Below are 20,464 nucleotides of genomic sequence, written 5' to 3'. Positions count from 1 at the left end.
AACTGGCACCACTAAGAGAAGTACTGGTTTGTAGCCACCTCAACTCCGCCTCCCCACAATGGTTGACTTAACACCTGGCAATTATACTTGGAGTTTTACCGGTACATGTCAAGTCATACCTTTTACCTCCCTGTAGGTTGGAGATGGGTTGCCGTCCTATCCCCCGAAATGTAAGGCACCTGGGTTCTTCTTTTCATTTCACAGCAGTTTACTGAGCGCATATATCGTAAACATATGCCTCGCACAGAATGTGATGTCAGGTAAGATAACTTACCTTGGATACAATTAGGAGCAGTCTTGAGCACTCTGTAAGTGAACCATGGAACATACGGTAGTGAAACGGCAGAACGGCCTGTTCAACCCTAACCCACCTCAAATCACAAGCCCCACAATGCTTGGCTGCGGCTACCAACCGCAACAGGAGCTCACAGCTCATCATTCACCACTCACTTCATCAAACATTGTCAAGCAGAACAGTCACCTCAACACAGCAAAAAACAATCACATTTCATCAGCACCACTTTACAGAGCTACAAACTTAGCTACAAATACACAGACTCTCTGTAGCCCTTTAATTTCATGCTTTCCGTAGTACTGAAATGAGCCTGCCACCATGTGTGTCTCTCATAACCCACCCCCCTATTCACTACTGTCGCCATACTAACATTACATTCCCCAGGACCGTCTTCGCACTCATCATCATCAACAAGGCCGGCGGTCTCATTTACAACCGAACCTTCCACGAAGGGGGCCTAAACAAAATCAGCACCAACGACTATCTCGTCCTCGCTGGTACTTTCCATGGGTATGAGGCCGCCACTCCTCACTTAGTCCTTACTGACACCCATCACTTCAAGCGTCCACGCCATTACAGCCCGCCTCAGCCCCATCCCTACCCTAGGAGCAAACCGCAACTCGGCCTCATCAGCTGGCACCATGACCCGGCCGGAACCACCATCCGGATTGGAAGTCCTAGAGTCAGAAAACTTTCGGCTGCAATGCTTCACTACTCTGACAGGCATCAAGTTCCTCCTCTTCACCGACACAACACAAACAAACGTCGACTTGACCATGCGGCGGGTCTACGAGATGTACACAGACTATGTCATGAAGAACCCATTCTACCAGTTGGAAATGCCGGTGCGCTGCGACATGTTTGACAGGAAGTTGTTGTCGTATATTAGGGAGATTAACAACAGGTAGACAGTGTCTGCTGGTCAAGGGCTGGTGTTGGTCTGTCAAGTGTCGGATTCAAGCATGAGGAGTTATCAGGCGTTCATGGGAAACATTATGAGATCCACAGTGCGATTAGGGGAATTACTCCGCCGTTTAATGGCAAAACAGATCTATTCTACAAGAAGCCCTTCCGCTGGGGGCATAGCCGCTGATTCTTTGGGAAGAGTTGATATCGTGTGCCATCACACATTCCGAGCGCGATTCGAAGCCATTGGTGCCCTGTTACTAAGAGGTGTCCATCTTATCATCATCCTTCTTGTTGCCACTAGGCTCTCCGTCTTTGCCCAGCAGAGGTGTTGACTCGTTCTCTTCCTTGACAGTCTCCAACGTGTTCTGACCAGCAGCCTCCGCCTCGGCACGAGCTGCCCTCTCCTGCCGGGCCTTTTCCTCTTCCATACTCATACGCAGAGCCAGCGCCAACTCTGGGTCAGCGGACGGGTCGACGCCGAACTCGAATTCCTCGGCAGCACTGCCACCACCGCCGGCACCGCCTTGACCGGCATTCTCTCCAAGCAAAATGGGTGTAGCGAGAAGCTGATCGCTGAGCAGCTTGGAACTGGGGGGAATAACCTCCAGATGCGAGCCCTGGCCACTGCCCTTGACTATTTCGTTGAACGCCGTGAGCTTCTTGTGATTCTCCTCATCTATATCGCCAAACAGCACAAAGTCGACACTCGTGTTGGCCTTCTTCATCTTCTTGGCGAGCTTGACCAGGTCGCTCTCGATGTCTTCGATGGGGGAGCAGACAAACACGACGATGCGCGCCCGCTGGGATTTGTTTTGTCGGTGCTTGAGGGCGAGCTACAGAAGACACCACCGGTCAGTATTATGAGAAGTTGATCCTCACTGCGCAGCAACTCACATGTGCTACTTGAATACCAGTCGCAAGATGAGCGGATCCACGGATGTTCTTTTTCGTCCGATGCAAGCCTTCGAGGATCTTGCCCTGATCTACCGTAAGAGTCGCCAGAACCTCAGGGCCCTTGCCGCCCATGCTCATAAGACCGACCGACGACTCGGGGTTGCCCTGGATGACGTTCTGGAAGAGGATGTTAATGGCATCGCATTGCGCCTCGAACCGGGTTGGTGTGTAGTCGCCGTTCCTGCTGCTCTCGCTGTTGTCCACCACGATCATGACCGCCTCGAGCACCATGTTGGGCAGTTGGTTTGGGGTGTTGTCTGAATAAGGAAAAGCAAAATTGGATTGGCCGTAGTTTATCAGTAAATCACTGACAAAGGGAGATGGGCTGTGAAATTGTCGGGTGGTTTGAAGATGAAGCTTCGAAAAGCAACTGGAAGTCAATGTGCTGAGGTAACAGAGCTCCCGCCTGCGTAAGGCGGTTCAGCCTGGAGACCGTCGCGCGACACCCAACCCTGGTCCAAAGCCTCAAGGTAGCGTCACCGATAAGGCCTCACACTGTGCCGCTATCAGCAGGTAGCGGTACCACCTGGGGTAGCGCCTGGCTGACCCCACCAACATTCAAGCCCCACAGGCAACCGTGCGCCCCCAAACACCTAGCTCTGGCATTTGTTTACTTTGCAAACACGGGCCACTCACGTTAAAGATCGCGGGTAGCCCTTCCCACATTTCGACTGTTCACTCAACTCGCCCCTTACGAATCTTGTTTTGACCAGAATTTGGCACAGGACCTCTACAATTCAAATATTCTACGGAAGAAATACTTGATCTATCCCCTACAACCGCGTTCATTAGCCTATTGCGCCGTAATTTCTTCCACTCCGATAAAATCACAGAACCAATGTCGAGCGACAACGAAATGGCCATGGTGCCGACAGAAATGGCCCTAGACGGTCAAAGGAGTCCGATCAAGATGAGGAAAAGAGGTGTCACAGCCACGCAGAAGCAGGCTCTCATGGAGAACCTTCAACTCGAAAGTATGTATCCCACTGTTACTTGACGCGACAAACATGATTAACACCCCCCTCAGTTGCCGAACGAGCCCGCAAACTCCGAACAAACTACAGCATCCACGCGCAAAGTCTTCGGACACGAATTGAAATACGCGTCAACCGCATCCCAATGTCCCTCCGAAAAATGAAGATGGGCGACTTGCTTGACAAGTACTCCAACCAACAACGACCCCCCGTAGCCGGCTACCTCAAAGGACCCCCCGTACCAGAAAAGGACTCCAACCCTTCCAAGGTCTACCCTCCCCGAGCAGGAGGCGTGACCTACCCATCCGCAGCAGCAGGTGCCCCGCCCAAGCGCCGCAGCCACGAGATGACCGGCGGCGACAAGGAAAACGAAAACGACGCGCTCGCTAACCCGAAGAAGCGTCCCAGAGCCGAGCATTTGCCGCCGCCATCGTCATCCCAGGCGCAACCTCCTCCACCACGAAGCCAAAACAACAACAACAACAACAACGTCCTCTCCCCCACCTCTTCAAACACCCGGACGGTCGGTAGATGCAACCCCACGACTACACCAGGCAACACCATCCGCTCGGGAATCGCCCGCCCAACGGGAAATGTCTCCCCGACCAAAGGCACCACGTCAACCTCCCACTCTTTACACAATACCATCTCCCGTCCCCCGCCGTCGGTCTCCCGCCCTGGAACATCGGCTTCGGTCAGAAAAATGAACTTTTCATCATCCACCTCCACCACAGCCTCTTCCTCCGCAGTGAAGAGAAAACGCGCCTTGACAGCTGCTGCGCCTACCCCGCAAGCGGTAAGAACAACCGGTGCCAACCGGACTGTGCAACAACAACGAAGGGTTAGTGGCACTTCGGAGTCTAGCGAGGCGAGCACGGGAACGGTGATTAAGAAGCGGCCGGCGACGGCGCCGGGGGAGAGGCCCCCGATCACGAAGGCGATGGCTGGGGGAAGTGGGCACGCGAAGAGCAAGAGTGGTGTTTCTGGGGTGGGAGGGGGGAAGAAGGCGGCGACTGTTGGGGCGAGCGCGGGGAAGAGGATCGTTGCCGCTGCGGCGGCGGGAGGGAAGGTTGGGACGACGGGGAGTGCAGCGGGACGGGTGTTGAGGAAGAGGGCGCAGGTGTAGGGGAGATATGAAGGGGCGTGTTCTGTTCTGATGACGTTGTGTTAGTATTTTGGTATTATTTGAGGGCTTTGGGAGAATCGGGCGGTTGGTGGGCATTATCATTGCACGTGGCGTTTTGTTTTAGGCTGGCCGTTGGGTACAGGATAGTACAGTTCGATATGGGATAAGGGGCCATAGGATATAGCAATTAAGGGGCGGGTTTGTGTGGTGTTTCTTTTATATATATCCAGTTTTTTCCACCCGGTAGAAGGGGTTCATTCTAGCATGTCTTTGTTATTTTTATAGCACCAACAACTATTTGGCTCTTTGAAGCACAAAAGAAACATCCTTTCCAGATTTATCTACGAAACTGAACCCAACACGCTCTCCATGTTTATCCTTGTTTAACCAGCAGCAGCCCCCTTCTTCTTCTTATCTTCTACCAGCTCAATGTTATCCTCGGGCACATCCTTGTACTTTTCGAGGATGAACTCCTCAATTTCATCACTGACATCACCCTGGACTACGATTTCCTCACCGCCCGAGGGGGTTTTGGTGACGGACGAGCCGGTCGCGAATTTCTTACCAAAGTCCTTGGACACCTAATTTTTTTTGTCACTGTCAACATCCCCCTGCTTTCAGACGTATATCATGGGGGGGTAATAAGATTACCTTTTTCAAGTCCAACCCAAAAGCCTCCAGCCCAGAGACAGAGGTGACATACTTGCGCTTGTTGCGCTCGATCCGCTTGATGGTGACGACGCTGTTGGAGAGCTTTTCGGCCTGCTTCTGTTCGGCGGCCTCGGCTTTCGCGGCCTTCTTTTTGGCGTCTTTGGCGGCGCGTTCCTGGGCTTCAAGGGAGAGAGAGGCGGTTGCTGCGGAGAGGGCTTCGGGGGACCAGATCTTGGAGTAGAGGTCCGGGTGGGACTTTTCGAGCCATTTCTGACATTTGGCGGTTGTTCCGCCGTATTCACAGTACTAAGAGACGGGGTGTTAGTTTGGGTTAAGGGGTGTCGCGTGATGGGTTGCGTGTGGGAAGAGACGGGCATGCGCAGGAGGAGGGGAAGGGTAGCGGGAGGCAGTTCGTACCTCGGGTGGTAGTGTGCACACTGGAGAGTATAGGTTAGCTATGGTTGTCTTATGGATTGAGTTCGCGACGGCGGGAGAAAAGGGGTAAATAGGGGAGGTGGTGAGCATCGCGACAGCCACAAACAGGTGATGTCACTGTGAGGGACAGCTCCAGGATGGAGGGGCAGAATTGCTAAGAAACGGGGTTCCCTACCACCACAGTAGGTCACATGCCGGCTGGCAGCAGAGGTCTCGGCCATTACAGTTCGGGAGTTCTGACCGGTACAGAAATCGAAGTTGGGTTTTGATATGATAATCGCGAGGTTGTTATCGTGGATGTTCGCCTGAATGGACTGCCCCTCCTAGGAATTGGACTGCGGGGCTGACTTTGATGGCGGGGCACTGCGACAGGAACAAAAAGCAACGAAGCTGGAAGGGGAAGGCGGAGACAGAGCTCTCTGGCAGTTGATCTGTGGCAGAATTCAACCAATCATCTTTTACAGTTTTGCATGGGAGCCCCGCATTATCTTTCAGCGGCTCGAACTCCAAGCCTCGAGGTGATGGCGGCAAGCCGGCGCTTCCATCTCGACAATGTGCTCTTGTGCAATCTTCTATCCCTTTTCGGTACGCCTTCGAAGCTCCTTCCATGTCTGATTGACTTTCCGACATGATCACGAGTCTCGACACACCGGCTAGCGATTAGGGAGATTATCACGGATCGACTATCACCTACCTTGGATGAACTCGAAGCTCTGCAGTCAGCATCACTCGTTCGTCTCATGTCACCAGCGTCGCGCTCGATCACCACTGCTCGGCACTCGTCACTCATCACGGTTTCTGTCACCGCTCAACACTATTTCGTACCACCAGCCGAACATCTGAACAAACAGGTCTGTGAGAGCGCAAGTGTTCTCTCAAGGTTGGCTCTCTGGCTGTATCTATTCTTATTCTCACCTTTTCTTATCATTGACAACACATATGGAAGCTTCCAGTTTTCGGTCATAAGCTGCATATATGGGATGGGGTAGCAGCACATCTGCCGAGTTGGCAGTTGGCCAATCTTCACAGTTGCGAAGAAATGCAAGCAATCAGCCGACAGGAAGCACACACCCAAAGTTCCGTCGAAATGGGGAGGTGTGGTAAGACAGCCAGGAACAGAAGATCTGGTGTTTCCTGTCACTCTCTATCTTGGCGCTCACGGCACTGTTGGCATTACATTGCCACATTCACACAGCTATTGTGCATCTAGTAGTGATAGCTTGGCTGAGCTGGAGCGAAAGTAATGGTGATGGTGATCAGAGCTGAGTTGGGCTGGTGGGATGGGTTATATGCAAGTGCTACCAACCTTGAAGAAGCACCGGAGGCCGGCAACAAGCGTACTAGATGGGCGGCTGCGCCAAGGGACCGGAGAGGAGGGCCATAGGCTATCACGTTATGTCGAGGGAGATCGACAGGTCGGCCGAGTGGCGCTCTCAACGAAATGTTTCCTGGATGTGGTGTTTCCTGGTCACGACTGTTGGTCTTTGCCGTTTCACGCCGCCACGAAGCATCATGCGAAGGCCCATTGCGTGCAGCTTCGTCGACCTGGGTAAAGGTATTGTGGTGAATGGCTTTTGTGGGGATGACGAAAAGGGTGGGTGGTTCATCTTGGGGGAAGAGGCTGTCGGGACCAATTGAGGGAGGACAGGCGCCGTTGTAAGCGCCCGCCTTACATCTGGCGTTGCACCTCTCGCTCTTATTGGCTACATCAGCTGCACTCCGTTCCTGGAACTGCCACCATCAAGACCTCATTGGCGCGCGCCTTGTCTTCGCATAGCATTTATCGATTCGTCGTCGACCTGTTCCTGTGGCCATGCGTCCGCTGATTCGCTGCCGCCGTCGATATTGCACTGGTGATGCTGCCGGACGCATACTAGTGTGCCAATGTCGAGAGACACCCGCCAGACGGCAGCAAGAAGCCGTCAGAGATGCCAGTTCAGCGTGCCATCTGCGCTTCTCTGGCCGCGGTCACACCATGTCGATGACTCGATCTGTCAGTCCCATCAACGTGGCGGGAAGGAAGCCATCGAATCTTGCCGTTAGCCGCCTCGGTGGGTATGCATCTCGATCCCATGTCGTTGGTGTCTCTTTGGTGGAGGGCTTCTTATAATATCTCGCTTTCCAGTCACCTGGCTCCGTTGGCAATTTGGAGTCTTCCCCATTCTCTTCTCTACGCCTCTTGCGCACTTACATTATAGTGCTTCGTTGACCGAAGCCGGTCCTGTCTTTCACACCATCTTTCTTAATTAGTGTTACATTTCCGGCGCAGGTCCTCTTCCGGCTTATCTGACAGAGTTTATTTTGCGTGTTTGTGCCACGCTTTTTGGAATATTGGATCCTACCAACGATACCAGTTACCATAATGTCCGACCAAGTTTTGCTGCCCCAGGTTGCGTACCGGCCACCCTCCCCGCAGGGTCGGCGGAGGCCGGCGCGGACACTTAATCCTATAATGGAGGAGCCAGAGCACTCGAGAGACTCGTTCGCCTCGAGGAGGAGAAGGAACGGGCCTTCGGTTGAGAAGATTGAACAGTGGCTTTCCCCCATGAGCGACCACTTCCCCACACCAAGAGGAATGCACTTTCTGGCCGCCCCGATCCTGCCAGCTACACCATCAGTCCTCTCCCAGGCAACTAACGAGAGCGAGCCCGAGCTCGATAATGACGACGTCAGCTCCGAAGCTTCATCATCAAACCCATCCTTCCAGTGGAACCACAACAGCAACAACCGAGAGAGTATCATGACCGATGTCACCGAGTTTGATGATCTGTACGATGTGTCCGATGACGAGATCCGACGAAAGCAGCGTCTTCAGGCAAACGGTATCGGCCGGCAACGGAGCTCCACCCGGAGCTCAAGGAGTTCAAGGAACCTCAAGAGATCATCCAGGGCCTCCCTTGAGTTTCGCCGGTCATTGACCCCTCTTGTGATCCCAGAGGAAGCCCAGCAAGCCGCGAAGAAGGTTTTGTCGCCCATCCCACCAACACCGCCATCCGCTGTTGCCATGTCACCAGCTATCATGTCACTTATGGAACTGAGGCAAAGACAAGATACTCCCCGCGTCTCTGCCCCACCATCTCTCGACGGCAGCATCAACTCGGAGGAAATGGCCGCCATGTCAGCACCACCCACTCCTGTGGTTGGTTCTGAGTATGGTGCCGGTGAGGAGTGGTCCGGAGTTCGTCTCCAGCCTGGTGCTCTCGAGACTCTCCAGGCCCTCGCTGGTGACGAATCAGCGTTTGCTGAGCAACCCACTCAGGTTATTGAGGTGCCACAAGAGATGGCTCAAACCCGCAGACAGCCTCCCCGCATCATGACCAACTTGAACCGGGCCCCATCAGCAGCCCGCCTGTCTCTTGCTGATCTCAGCAAGCTCGAGATTCCATCCCCAGGTGGCTTCTTTTCTGAGCTCTCGTCTGCCAGCCGGCAAACATGGCACGCTGAGAAGAACACCGAGGAAACCGATGAGGGCCAACCTCCTACTTCTACAACCGCTGAGAATTTTTACAAGATTCCATGGAGCCGCGACAGAGTTCCTCCCCCACCACCCAGGCCACTGCACCTCGACAACCTGCCATCAGCCATCATCGAGCGTGTTGTTGAGTTCCCCGAGACCCAGGGCCAGGAGGACCTCCCGACAGCCATTCGCATTGAGCCTACCCCAGTTCCTCTTACTGCTATTAGAATTCCACCCACTCCTAGACAGTCTGAGGCCACTGCTTCCGAGACCGCTGTTGGCGAGCCCAGCTCACCAATCGTTGTTACTGAGATCATTGCCGAGCTTGACCGTGACTATGTCGCCAAGCAAGAGGAGAATGTCGTCTCCCATGCTGGCCGCACCCAGATGTGGCTCATGGCTCAGCGCGCCTACCTTCAAGGTGTTGCCGGCTTCTCTGATGAGGCCGAGGAGCAAGAATCTGAGGCTTCTGAGCACGAGTCCGAGGCCGAGGACAAGGTCGAGGAGCTCAAGGTTGAGGCTACCGAAGAGGTGCCCCTGAAGAAGTCCAAGTCCGTCCGCTTCTCCGCCCTTCCCCTGGACAACTTCCCTCAACCCCCCAAGAAGCTCCCACCCAAGCTCCTCCGTCAGGAGTCGGCTTACTATCGCGCCTTCACCGACTTCACCGTCCGCTCCTGCCACACCGACGCCTTTGTCCACCGTCAGCCCCGCTTCGAGGCTCTTCAGGCCCAGCGCATTTCCCTCAGAGATGCCCACCGCAACCAGCTCCTCGGAAAGTACCAGCTCTCCGTCGTCCCTCAGTCCGCCAAGAAGCGCATGAGCACCAACGTTGTCCGCGGCGATGACAACCTCATTGACGACCCTGAGAAGCTCCGCGCCGACAAGGAAGCTGACGCCCTCAGCCAGATGCACATGTCCGCTTGGCACGTCGCCGCCACCAAGCAGCTCAACGGTGGCAGGCTTGTTTCTGCTCCCGTCGGCAAGCGCCTCGCTCGTCAGTCCACCTTTGCCCCTGGCACAGGCAGCAATGGCCTCCCCCGTGACCGGGCTAGAATCCTTGATCTCGGCGGCCAGGGCGCCTGCGACTGGGCCTGGCATGCTGCCCTCCAGTTCCCCAACTGCAAGATTTATACTGTCACAACCAAGGCCATCCGTCAACTGTCCAACTCCAACATCCGTGGCCCTCCCAACCATAGGCAGGTCGCGGTGGAGAGGTTGACCAAGCTTCCCTTTGCGGACAACCAGTTCGATCTCATCTCCGCTCGTGAGCTCCATGCTGTGCTGAAGATGTCGGGCGAGAACGGGGTGGACGAGTGGGACGCCTGTCTGGCCGAGTGCATGCGTGTCCTCAAGCCAGGAGGCTACATCGAGTTCAACCTCTTGGATGCCGACATCATCAACGCGGGAGAGTTGGGCAACGCCAAGGCGGTCGAGTTTGGGTTCGCGCTGCAGACTCTGGGATATGACGCCCGCCCGACAAAGAACTTCATCTCGAGGCTTGACAAGGCCGGTTTCGAGGATGTGAGGAGGGCGTGGGTTGCTATGCCGGTGGGACCCAAGAAGCTGCCCAAGCCGGTGGTGAGTGTCGGTCGGGAGGAGGCGGGCGGGGAGGAGAGGGAGGTTCTTCGGATGGAGGCGGTGGTGAGCGGGTCGAGCGATAATATTGCTGCTGTTACGGGGTTGGTTGCGGGGTGGAGTTGGGAGAAGTGGCTGTTGAGGGCGGAGATGGAGAGGGCGGCGGGGGAGTTGAGGTTGGCGGATACGGTTACGCCTGGGAAGGCGATGAAGGAGGCGGGGAAGATGATTGCTGATGTTAGCGCTGTTGTTGAGGAGGGGAGGGCGAAGGGGAGCTTGTTTAGGTGTTTGAAGGGGTATGCGAGGAAGCCGGTTCCTAAGCCCAAGGTGGAATTTGCGGATGAGTTGAATGAGTTGGATCGGAGTGGGAGCATCAGAATTTGCTTGGATACCGAGAGCTTGTATTGAGTGCATGATGTGATGATGGGTGGAGTTGGACGGGTTGGGTTCATGAAGGGACGAAAGTGATGATTGGACATCATCGTGGACATATTATCGTCGGTCACAGACGAGGATTTTACTTTGTTCAGATGTACATACATATATATATATACCTGCTACACATATTGTTTGGGGATGATGATGATGAGAATTATATAATAATATTGGGGGCGATTTATTCATCTGCACTGCTCTTGCCACCGGTCATGTGTTCTGTGTGTCCGCCTTTATGGATGTGTCATGCTAGACATGATGATCAAACCATCCACTAGAATCCGGTGGTCACATCACATTCCCTTACCCTCTCATCAACGGACTTTGATGTCATGATGCTCTCTCTCTCTATAACGTAAATAAACATCCTAACCACGATCCGTCTTGGTTCAGTGTTGGAGGCCAATTGAGTATGCTCGCTCGAAACCAGATCAAAAAATGCCTGGCTCATCACCATTCCTCATGACAGCTCATCACCGTTCCTCATGACAGCTCATCACCAGGCCCATCATCATTGCCCCATCCCCCGCCATAGAAATCCAACCAGAAAGAAAAACCCAAATCTATCAAGAGAAGCCAAAACCCAAACTTTTCCCCGTCCTCCTTTGTACCAAACAAGAGAGCAATGAATCGAACAATGAATCGAGCAATGATCTATCCTCCCTTCGCAAACGCGTTGTGTTATTCACCCCCTTCCCTCCCAGTTTCGTGTATTTCCCTTCCCCCCTTTTCCTTCCTTTTGTTTCATTTTTTATTCTCTTTCTTTATTTTTTTTTTTTATTTTTCCTTTCTTTTTTTTCCTTGGGCCCATCGACCCTTTTTTTGTCCTTGTATCTTTTTCAATTTTTTTCATTTATTTTTTTTTTTGATGTTTTACTTTTTCTCTCCCCTTCGCCTTCCCTCTGCCTCTTTTCTTCCCCATCGCTCCCTCCCTTCTTCCCCGCCCTTCCCCCCTTCACCACCTCATCTCACCTCACCTCACCTCACCTCACCTCACCTCACCTCACCTCACCTCACCTCACCTCACCTCACCTCACCTCACCTCACCTCAAAGATGAGCCCCCATAAACCCAAACGTCACCTCCGTCCCAAAACTCCCCCCCACCACCTCCCCCTCAGAACCGCTGCCGCTGCCGCTGCCGTCCCAATCCGACACCGGCCAGGAGGAGCACCTAGCGCAGTAGCTCCCCTTTCTTGCGCCGACCGAGCTCACGAGCGAATCCCTCTTGGAGGGGTGCATCATGGTAGGACCGAAGGAGTTGCGCCAGCCTACTGGTGATATCGGGATGGAGATTGGGATCGGCTGCGTTGCCGTGGGCTGTTCCTGAACTGCTGCTCTGGGCTGCTCGGCGGGGGGTAGTGACTCCTGGACGAGTTGTTGTCTTGTCTCGAGGATGGTAGCAGGGAGTTGCGGCTGGTGATTCTTTGGGGTCTGTTGTCTGGTGGTGGTGGTGGCAGTAGTGGTGGTGATCAATGTCGAGTTCTGGTAGTGTTGCTTGGTGGTGTAAAAGGTAACCAGGATGCTGACAAGAATGGCTACCAGGACGAGGAGGGCGAGGTTGAGGGGGCTGGCTGGAAGCCAGAGGAGAAATTGGAAGGTATCCATGGTGGGTGGTAAGGGTTGATGTAAACCATAAATTGGTTGAATGCTGATGTGACGATAGTGTGAAGAACGAATGTAATGAACAGAGGTGAAGACCAAGGGGAAGCACATTCTTTTATTCTGCATCATCAGCAACTTGCTCACTGCTACTACGTCAACCCGCAACCATAGCAATTACGGACACACCGCCAGCCTGACGCCAAAGGGGAATGGCCTGGTAGCTTTCCTGAACGTCGACCAGGGACTATTGCCCTCCAGCGCGTCCTCAGGCTCATACAAACCAGTCTGATGGTGGTGGCACGGGCTTCGAATGCCTCGTCGACGACGCCATCGCTTCCCATTACGGGGGAAAGGGGCTGTTCGGCTGCTACAGGACCGTCATCTCCCAATACACCAGCCACAGTGGAAGGTACCAGCCATCAGGCTCGTCATTACCGGCCCAGGCGCGCGTGAACTATGATCAAAGGTCAGATGCTTGGCAAGAGTTCTACGAGGGGGCATAGGGCGACCCAGCTGGGGAAAGCTGAAAGACAGGCGGATGGTTCTATCCCCAAATCGGACAGGCTGTGCACTGGAAGCTTGGGAGGCCTGACTGAGGAGGGGAAAGAGGGGTGAGGGGAAAGCTTGTGCCACAGAAGCACAACTGGTGACGACTGGTTTGTGGCTGGGCAATAAGAGCAAGGGGGTATGAGCGGCCATGAGCGGGCGGCTAGAGCATTGAGGCGGGGGGCTTGCCCCATTGAATGATAAGGGCTTCAACTCCTTGGTTTGTGGTGGAGGGTGGTAGATAGCAGCGATTCGGCGAGCCTCTCATCGAGGAGGGCCCATGTGCTGCTGCAACCAACGCACACAATCTAGTGACTTCTAGGGGGTCCTTCCCAACTCGGAACATCGGAGCAGCCGCCTCTTTGTCGGCTGTCCGGTCTGCCAGTAGCAGGTAGAGGGACGGTGAAGCTCCGATCAATGCTGCGCAAGCCTCGATAGGAGGTGATGTCTCGACTGTCTCTTCCCATTCCACTCGTGAGCCATGCTCTGCACTGACGGTGCCGCTGCCGGTGCCATGCGTTACACTGCTCAAGCACGCTGCAAGTTTCCCATCACATAAATTGACCGGACCATCCATTGTCCAGTCACTCCAACGAAAGAGAGACACGGCGATACGGACTAGGTCCTTACCCCACCCGCCTCACTCTTCGTCAGTTACCTGCCATCGGCCCGTACCTGGCACAGTTTGGCAGGATGACATGCTGGAGAACCGGGTGTTGCCGGCGACGACGTCAAGGTTGACGAACGGGATTGAATCTGGAAGCGAGGGTCGAACACCCTGATTCTTCAAGAAATAAAGTGGACCTGGGTTGCAGGAAAAGAAAAGCGTTGGTGACAGCCGGTTCGTGGGACAGACCTCTCAGCGCTGCAAGAGCTGCAAACGCCAGGCGACTCTCCCCTCGCAGCACCCACCCGATGTCACGCCGTTGAAAAACGTGGAGCCCAAAGACCAGGCGCTGCGGCTCTCGGAGCGAAAACAAGCAGCAGAGCGGACGTTGCTGAGGGGAGAAATGCGGGCCTGGGGGCCGGCACCAGGATTCCCATGATGCAAGCAACATGATGGCGCAATAAGCACTGGCCAAGATACATTGCCCAATGTCAACCTGAGTCAAGAAACTGGGGAACCGTGGCTTGGACGAAAGAAGGTTGACTTAACGTTGCCTGTATGCTGGGAGACTATTGCCTGGAGATGCGGAGTAGGTGCTGGCAGTTGCTATCGCGCGATATGACTGTCATCGTAGCAACCCCAATCTGCACGAAGGGGCTGGCATGCAAGCCTTGCGAGGGACGAACGAGACAATCGAATCCGCTGACGGGCCAGCTGCGGGCGACACCACCGTCTTCCTTCCTGAGAGCAGCAAGTGGACGGGCGGGCATCGAGGTGGTATTCTCATGTCGGCAAAAGATACCACCTGCATCGCGGCCACAGGATGCCGTTCGGCTTCTAGATTGGTTAGCACATACACCCCTACATGGGATTACATGCCATGTACCGCGGCGCGGAGTGCGTGACATATAGAGTACCCGACCTACCTCCTCTTGCTCTCCTCCCGCCGGACCAGCCAGACGTGCCGCGACATCGCTTCGAGACCCTCACTCGAGAGAGAGAGCCTTGCATACACCGTCTTGTCTGTTGCCAGTGATGACGGGTGTCTCAAGCAGGTCTGATCTGATAGTCCGTCCATCCAGCCTGGGATTCGCCGGTAGGATGGAGATAAATGCAACGGCGCGCGGGGGGGAGGCCTAAGAAAAGAAACGAGAACCTGGAAGACAAGAAGGAGGTGAACTGGAAATTCCGTCACACAGGTCAGCTCATGTTCCAACGGTCTTCTGGACCCCGGCTCTGCATCGCATCCAGGCTATTCCAACCCCGGAAAAGCACCGAGAGCTCAAGCCCTAGCTTACCCTGGCGGGGCTTTGAGGCGTCCAGTCTCAAGAGTTCCCCTCGTGCGGAGAGGGCGGGCTGCGAGACGAAATCGTGCGTTATGCTTGGACAGTTGTAAGTGTGGGTGAGCTGGAGACGGGATGGGCTACACAAAGGGCAGCAGGTGCAGCAAGAGGTGCAGTTGATAAAGGAATCAGAGGAAGGAGAGAGAGAGGGAGAGAGAGAGAGAGAGAGAGAGAGAGAGAGAGAGACAGAGAGAGAGATTCTAGGGGAAGGCTTGGCTAGCACCGGCGACTAGAAAGGGCAGCTAGAAAAAGGAAGCTATCTAATCTGCCGCCTCGCCCTTCTGTAGCAGAAACAGAGGTCCCTGGACGACAGGGAAAACAACTTGACCATGTTGCGCCCCACTTCCCCAATTGACCCTTTGACTATGGTTTAATAATACCCCAAGTGAGGAGCAGCGCGTGTCCATCGCCAAAAAAACGACTCGGTCGTTGGGCTGTCCTTGACAGCTTCTACCTGGGTTCCGTTTGACAGACATTGACAGCTCCGAGTCCGAGCCCGAGCCCGTCTGTCTTCCAGTTCTCCGGATACCTATCACCCATCAGGCTGCCAGGCCCTGCCTCTCTCTCACAGAGTCACAGCTTCACCTCGCCCTGCCCTGCCCTGCCCTGAGCTAATTTCACCCTTCCACCGTGCCCGCGCGCACTATGGCCTTGTGATGCATCTCAGCGCCGTTGAATCGCCGCCACAACCGTCCTACCATGTTGCGCAAACCGGCCCGCCAGAACCTTTGTCATTGACGCACCAAGAGCCTTGATCGGAGCTCGTCTGTGGATGAATAAACACCCGCTGCTGCTGGTGCCGTCACCACCGCCTCCGCCTCCGCGACACGGTCGCCGAGAGCATTTTCCGGCCTCCGGCTCGGTGTTTAGTGTGAACAACCTAAGCACAGTTTGTGAAAGAGCACAGAGCAGAGAGCCTCGCTTCGGCATCAACTGCCGTGCCGTGGCTGCGCCCGTGTCCAACCCCTAGCCTTCCCCGACGCCGCCGCCGAGGGGGCCCGACGCTATGGCCGCCGACCATATCGCGCCGCTGCCGCTGCCGGCATCTTCGTCTCGGCCCGAGCGCAACTCGCTCTCAGTACCACCACCGCCGTCGTCTGTCCTGGCCGCACCTGTTGGAGCTGGAGGTGCCCCCCATCACTCTCTTCATCCAGCGCCTCAGTATGATCCGTCGTTGGATCCCACCATCAAGCACCTGCTGGATCAGCAGGCCGAAATTCAGGCCAAACTAGCTGTCCTGCTTCCTCAGAAATATGGCCCCAATATCAAGGTCGAGCTTGAAATGCTGCGGCACAAGCATCGTGTACTGCGCGCGTATGCCGACGAGAACCGTGAGCCACCCTCATCCCCGTCCACCGTGGCTTCTTTTCTCCCAGGGTTGTCAAGTTGCTCCAAGTCTTATCTCGTCTAATACCAACCTTTCGTCAGAACTATCCAACAAAATCCCTCTCCTGTCCGAAATAGAAGAGGCCCGGACATTGCAGTATAACTGCGAATGCATCGAGGCAGCCTGTCTCGAACATGGTAAGTCACGTCTCTGGCTCCATTGCTCTGCCTACTCGGAGGGCTGACTTGAACTTTTTATCTGGTAGGCGTGGACCTTCAGGACCCTAGGTTTCTTGACACCCTCAAGTATCATTATTTTCGGGATCAAGCGCCGGAAGGGTATGCTGCATGGCTGGACAGGAACGTTGCCCGCTTCGACCCAGTTGTGTCTGCCATGAGGTTGAGGGATAGCGTACCTCTAGCTTTTCGGACTCACCACTCCTACAAGTGTTGGGATGAGAGGTGTATGCACTACATCTACGGATATCCTCTTCACGATGACCGAGATCAACACTCGAGAGAGCATGTCTCTCTCCAAAAAAGAGACTCGGGTCTCTCAGTCAGCGGCACACCACCGCTTGTCTTCCCCGAGAAGACCAACCGAACTTACAGCACCGATTACAGCAAGCAGCCATCTCCTTTGTATCTACCTCGTCCAGGCCCCAACATTCAGCTTGCGCCAATAGCAACAAACAGTCAACCTCCGGCAAAAGACCACCGCGAATCGCTAAGGAGCTATTCGTTTGTACCCGAACATCCGGCAGGCCCTCGTGGGTCAGTCGATTCCGAGGTCGATCCCTTGCTGCCACCGTTGAAGCGCAGTCGTGTGGGGCAATCGCGGTTGGAATCAATTGGTGAGCTGCGGCTGCTCCGCGAGGTCGGGCCATGTCTTCGATGTAAAGTCTTGAAAAAGGGGGTGAGTGCGCTACTGCCGACTGAGGATTCGTACTTTGTTCGCTGACCGTCTTAGTGTGACTCCAATGATCCATGCGGACTTTGTCCTGAACCAACAGCCCCGTCAGATAATGATTTTTGGAAAGCTTTGGGCTGTCATCGAGGACCGCTCGCCAATTTTACGGAGACTATGCTTCCCAGTATGGCTCTTCTTCTTTGCTGATTTATCTTGTCAAGCGGCTGTGAAGCTAACACTTGTCTTCAGCCGCCGTTTCCCCTCGACACACGCAGACTCCCATGACCTCCCCACTTGCAATTCGCCGAAACATGAACGAATTTCTCGAACGATCATTCGTCATTGCACCAGAAATCGCGAGGATGGTCAAGGATGATCTGGACTTTGATGATGGCTTTTGGTGGACAGAAGATCTAGCCAGCTTACCTCCATCCAACCCAACGCTGGCATCATTCGGCAAAGAGCCCGTGGACCGCCCTCCACCGGTCCTGACCGTATTGGCAGCAAGCTGGAATATGAGTGGCACCTACAACTTTTGGCAACTTCTCAAAATGAGCGGCGTTCTCTCGGCAAGCAGGGAGTCAGAGGCGGTGACATATCCAGTCTTGTATCGGGCCAAACTACTGCTTCGAGAAGCGCTATTTTATGACCTTCAGCTGCCCGACCCAGCTATCCACGGCGAGCCAAGCAGCTCGAGCACCCACGTCATATTCGACGATGCCGATCTCTACGGACGTTTCCAGTTGCTTTACAATTGCATGACGCAGTTCCTGCACTCTCTCGATACTCAGATGATGAGATCCAACACGCTGGACCCAAAGACTTGGCTCGCAAGCTTCTTTTCACTCTGCATCTTTAGCATCGTCAGAACGTTGCTTGTGGACAGGGCCGCACAAGCACGCGTTAACTCGCCCACAGAGCCTGCCACATCGGCCATGCACGCAGTTTACAAAGCTCTGGTTTGCATCTTCGCAGCCTCTACCACCATGTTACTAGATGGCCACGAATCAGAGCTGAACAACGAAGACCGCGAGCTACTCGCTTCAGTTGGGGCGTTCCTAGGAAGGAACTCTTGGGCGGAGCGTGGTTTGACAAGTACGAAAGACTTCTTGCTGTTTCTCGGGAGCGGAGAGATTGAGGGCAATGTTTACCATGGGTTTTTGAAGCAGCGGTCATCACAAAGACAAGGATCCTTCGTCCTACCCCCAATCGCCAAGCCTGCGGAAGAGCCGCGGAAGCCGCTGCCAGATATGAGACCTCTTGCCCACCCGTGGGGCTCCAACGTCCCCGGACAAGCCGACAGGGATATTTATGTTTTCAAAGGAGAGCCGGACCGATTGCTCACATCACCACAGTCTATGGATATGGGTAGGCGCCACACCGTTGCCGAAAGCCCAACGTTCCCCAGACAGGCTGGTCGTGGGCTGACCTCGCCCATCGCGGCACCGAGGCTTCGACCATCATACCAAAGGCCGCCTTTGCGGAGAGTATACTGCACGAAATGTAACGAGTACCCTGAGGGTTTCCGTGGCGAACACGAACTGAGAAGACACAACGATGCCAAACATGCTGCTCTGGTCAAGAGATGGGTTTGCACAGAGCCTCAGGGCCCACCTAATTCACCCCAGCCCGTGATACCTCTCTCGAAATGCAAGGCCTGCGTGACCCAAAAACGCTACGGCGCCTACTACAACGCAGCAGCACATCTGAGACGAGCTCACTTCAATCCTCATCGTGGTGGTAAAGCGAGCGGGGATTGGCCACCGATGAATATCTTGAAAGACTGGATGCGGGAAGTACGGCAGTCGATTGACGTACAGGATCAGGACGATGCGTCTAGTGGAGAAGACGAGGGGCATGATTACAAGAACACCCATGACTTTATCTCCCCACCTCGGCGCCGCTCACCACCGGTTCTAGAAGCACCACGCCTAGCCCCTGCGCCTCCTCCACCACCGCCGGCACACATGGGACATCCACATCCACACGGTCTCCCGGTACCCTCTCAGCCGCTGCTGGCCCCTTCGTTCGGCCCGATGGCTCATGCTGGGACCCTCGGCTCTCTCGGCTCAGTAGGGGGTCCAGTTGGCCCACCACCTATGATCATACAAAGCTCACCGGGTGCCTACATGACACCGACCCCGGTCCTCAAGAGCAACGACGAGTCACAGCTCACACCTACCTCGGCATCCTCCTCCGTCCGCAACCGCTGCCCCCATCCAGAATGCGGTCGTGTTTTCAAGGACTTGGCAGCTCATATGCTGACCCACATGGAGGAACGTCCTGAAAAGTGCCCAATCGAGACCTGCGAGTATCATATCAAGGGGTTCGCGCGAAAATACGACAAGAACAGACATGCCCTCACACACTACAAAGGCACCATGATCTGCCCATTTTGTCCTGGTGCCGGGACATCCTACGAGAAGGCCTTCAACCGGGCGGATGTCTTCAAGCGTCACTTGACAGCCGTGCACAACGTCGAGCAGACACCACCGAACAGCAGGAAGCTCATTTTGACATCTGGGTCCGCGCGAGCCGGTGCTGCCGGGGCAAAGTGCAGCATTTGCCAGAGCCAGTTCGCTACAGCCCAGGAGTTTTATGAGCATTTGGATGACTGTGTGTTGAACGTCATCGTTCCTTCTACGCCAAAGACGACGAGCGGCGGGGGTGGGAACGCCAGTGAGAGGAAAGATTCTGTTGCCCGGACGCCGACGACGGCAACGGAGAAGGGCAAGGAGCTTGAGCACGATTCACATGTTCAACTGGATGTCGACATGGATGAAGACTCCCGAAGAGGCTCCGAATACAGCGACAGGGCATCTGTTGTTCAGACCACCCGCGAAGAACGCACCCAACTGTACCAGCAGGAGCCCAGCACTCGGGTTTCATCGGCACAGGCTTCTCCAGCTCCTTCGTCGATCCAGACCTCCAAAACCGAGCCATCTGGGCAACTGCCCAACTCACACGCCGATCACGAATCAGAGATTGCTTCCGAGATCCAAGTCGCCGTGCCGCCCCGGCCATCGAAGGAGGACGCGATGGACGTGGTGGAAGAAACGAACGGCGTTGGGGCTGGCCAGCCACAACAGCAGAAGTCAGAGCCCCCCGAGTTGTCACTCGAAGTTAAACCATACCAAGCCTTGCGTCGGCCGGAGGTGACCCTTGGATCGCCGGTCCCGCCGGATGCGATGGATACGGACTAAATCTTGCCGGCTCCTATTACATCCATTTATTTCAATTTTTCTTTGGTGATTCTGGTCTAAAAAGATATGGGAGATGAGTCCATGACTTGGCTAGAATGAGAGGGATGGAGATATC

General features: G+C 54.8%; 7 protein-coding genes across 7 annotated transcripts; 4 read left to right on the top strand and 3 right to left on the bottom strand.

Moving 5' to 3' along the window:
- The first annotated feature begins 16 nt into the window (after positions 1-16).
- On the top strand, positions 17-1,411 carry QC762_118770 (uncharacterized protein). Its single transcript, XM_062886314.1, has 4 exons — positions 17-308; positions 385-615; positions 680-805; positions 858-1,411. Coding segments are annotated over exons 2-4 (474 nt in total). The 5' UTR covers positions 17-308; positions 385-613; the 3' UTR covers positions 1,204-1,411.
- Positions 1,371-2,723, bottom strand: RPN10 (proteasome regulatory particle base subunit rpn10). Its single transcript, XM_062886313.1, has 2 exons — positions 2,099-2,723; positions 1,371-2,037 (listed from the first exon to the last, which is right to left on the bottom strand). Exons 1-2 carry the CDS (start codon positions 2,387-2,389, stop codon positions 1,462-1,464), a joined length of 867 nt encoding a protein of 288 aa, XP_062749385.1. The 5' UTR covers positions 2,390-2,723; the 3' UTR covers positions 1,371-1,461.
- Positions 1,675-4,258, top strand: QC762_118750 (uncharacterized protein; the record flags this gene model as incomplete). The annotated part of the gene is made up of 2 exons (XM_062886312.1): positions 1,675-3,132; positions 3,186-4,258. Exons 1-2 carry the CDS (start codon positions 2,997-2,999, stop codon positions 4,256-4,258), a joined length of 1,209 nt encoding a protein of 402 aa, XP_062749384.1. The 5' UTR covers positions 1,675-2,996.
- Positions 3,824-6,217, bottom strand: TMA22 (Translation machinery-associated protein 22). The gene is made up of 5 exons (XM_062886311.1): positions 5,520-6,217; positions 5,327-5,346; positions 4,910-5,215; positions 4,517-4,839; positions 3,824-4,380 (listed from the first exon to the last, which is right to left on the bottom strand). The coding sequence occupies exons 1-4, from the start codon at positions 5,563-5,565 to the stop codon at positions 4,642-4,644; spliced, it is 570 nt and encodes a 189-aa protein (XP_062749383.1). The 5' UTR covers positions 5,566-6,217; the 3' UTR covers positions 3,824-4,380; positions 4,517-4,641.
- Positions 6,218-7,706: 1,489 nt separating this feature from the next.
- QC762_118730 (uncharacterized protein) lies at positions 7,707-10,784 on the top strand (the record flags this gene model as incomplete). Its single annotated transcript, XM_062886310.1, has 1 exon — positions 7,707-10,784. One exon carries the CDS (start codon positions 7,707-7,709, stop codon positions 10,782-10,784), a length of 3,078 nt encoding a protein of 1,025 aa, XP_062749382.1.
- A 1,075-nt stretch (positions 10,785-11,859) lies between these two features.
- Positions 11,860-12,543, bottom strand: QC762_118720 (uncharacterized protein; the record flags this gene model as incomplete). The annotated part of the gene is made up of 1 exon (XM_062886309.1): positions 11,860-12,543. One exon carries the CDS (start codon positions 12,541-12,543, stop codon positions 11,860-11,862), a length of 684 nt encoding a protein of 227 aa, XP_062749381.1.
- Positions 12,544-14,533: 1,990 nt separating this feature from the next.
- Positions 14,534-20,349, top strand: QC762_118710 (uncharacterized protein; the record flags this gene model as incomplete). Its single annotated transcript, XM_062886308.1, has 5 exons — positions 14,534-16,241; positions 16,339-16,434; positions 16,503-17,152; positions 17,207-17,330; positions 17,396-20,349. Exons 1-5 carry the CDS (start codon positions 15,917-15,919, stop codon positions 20,347-20,349), a joined length of 4,149 nt encoding a protein of 1,382 aa, XP_062749380.1. The 5' UTR covers positions 14,534-15,916.
- Between the last annotated feature and the right edge of the window lie 115 nt (positions 20,350-20,464).

This window comes from Podospora pseudocomata (genome assembly GCF_035222375.1).
Source record: "Podospora pseudocomata strain CBS 415.72m chromosome 1 map unlocalized CBS415.72m_1, whole genome shotgun sequence".
In the NCBI taxonomy this organism is placed as follows: Eukaryota; Fungi; Ascomycota; class Sordariomycetes; order Sordariales; family Podosporaceae; genus Podospora; species Podospora pseudocomata.
This window is presented reverse-complemented; position numbering and strand designations above follow the sequence as displayed.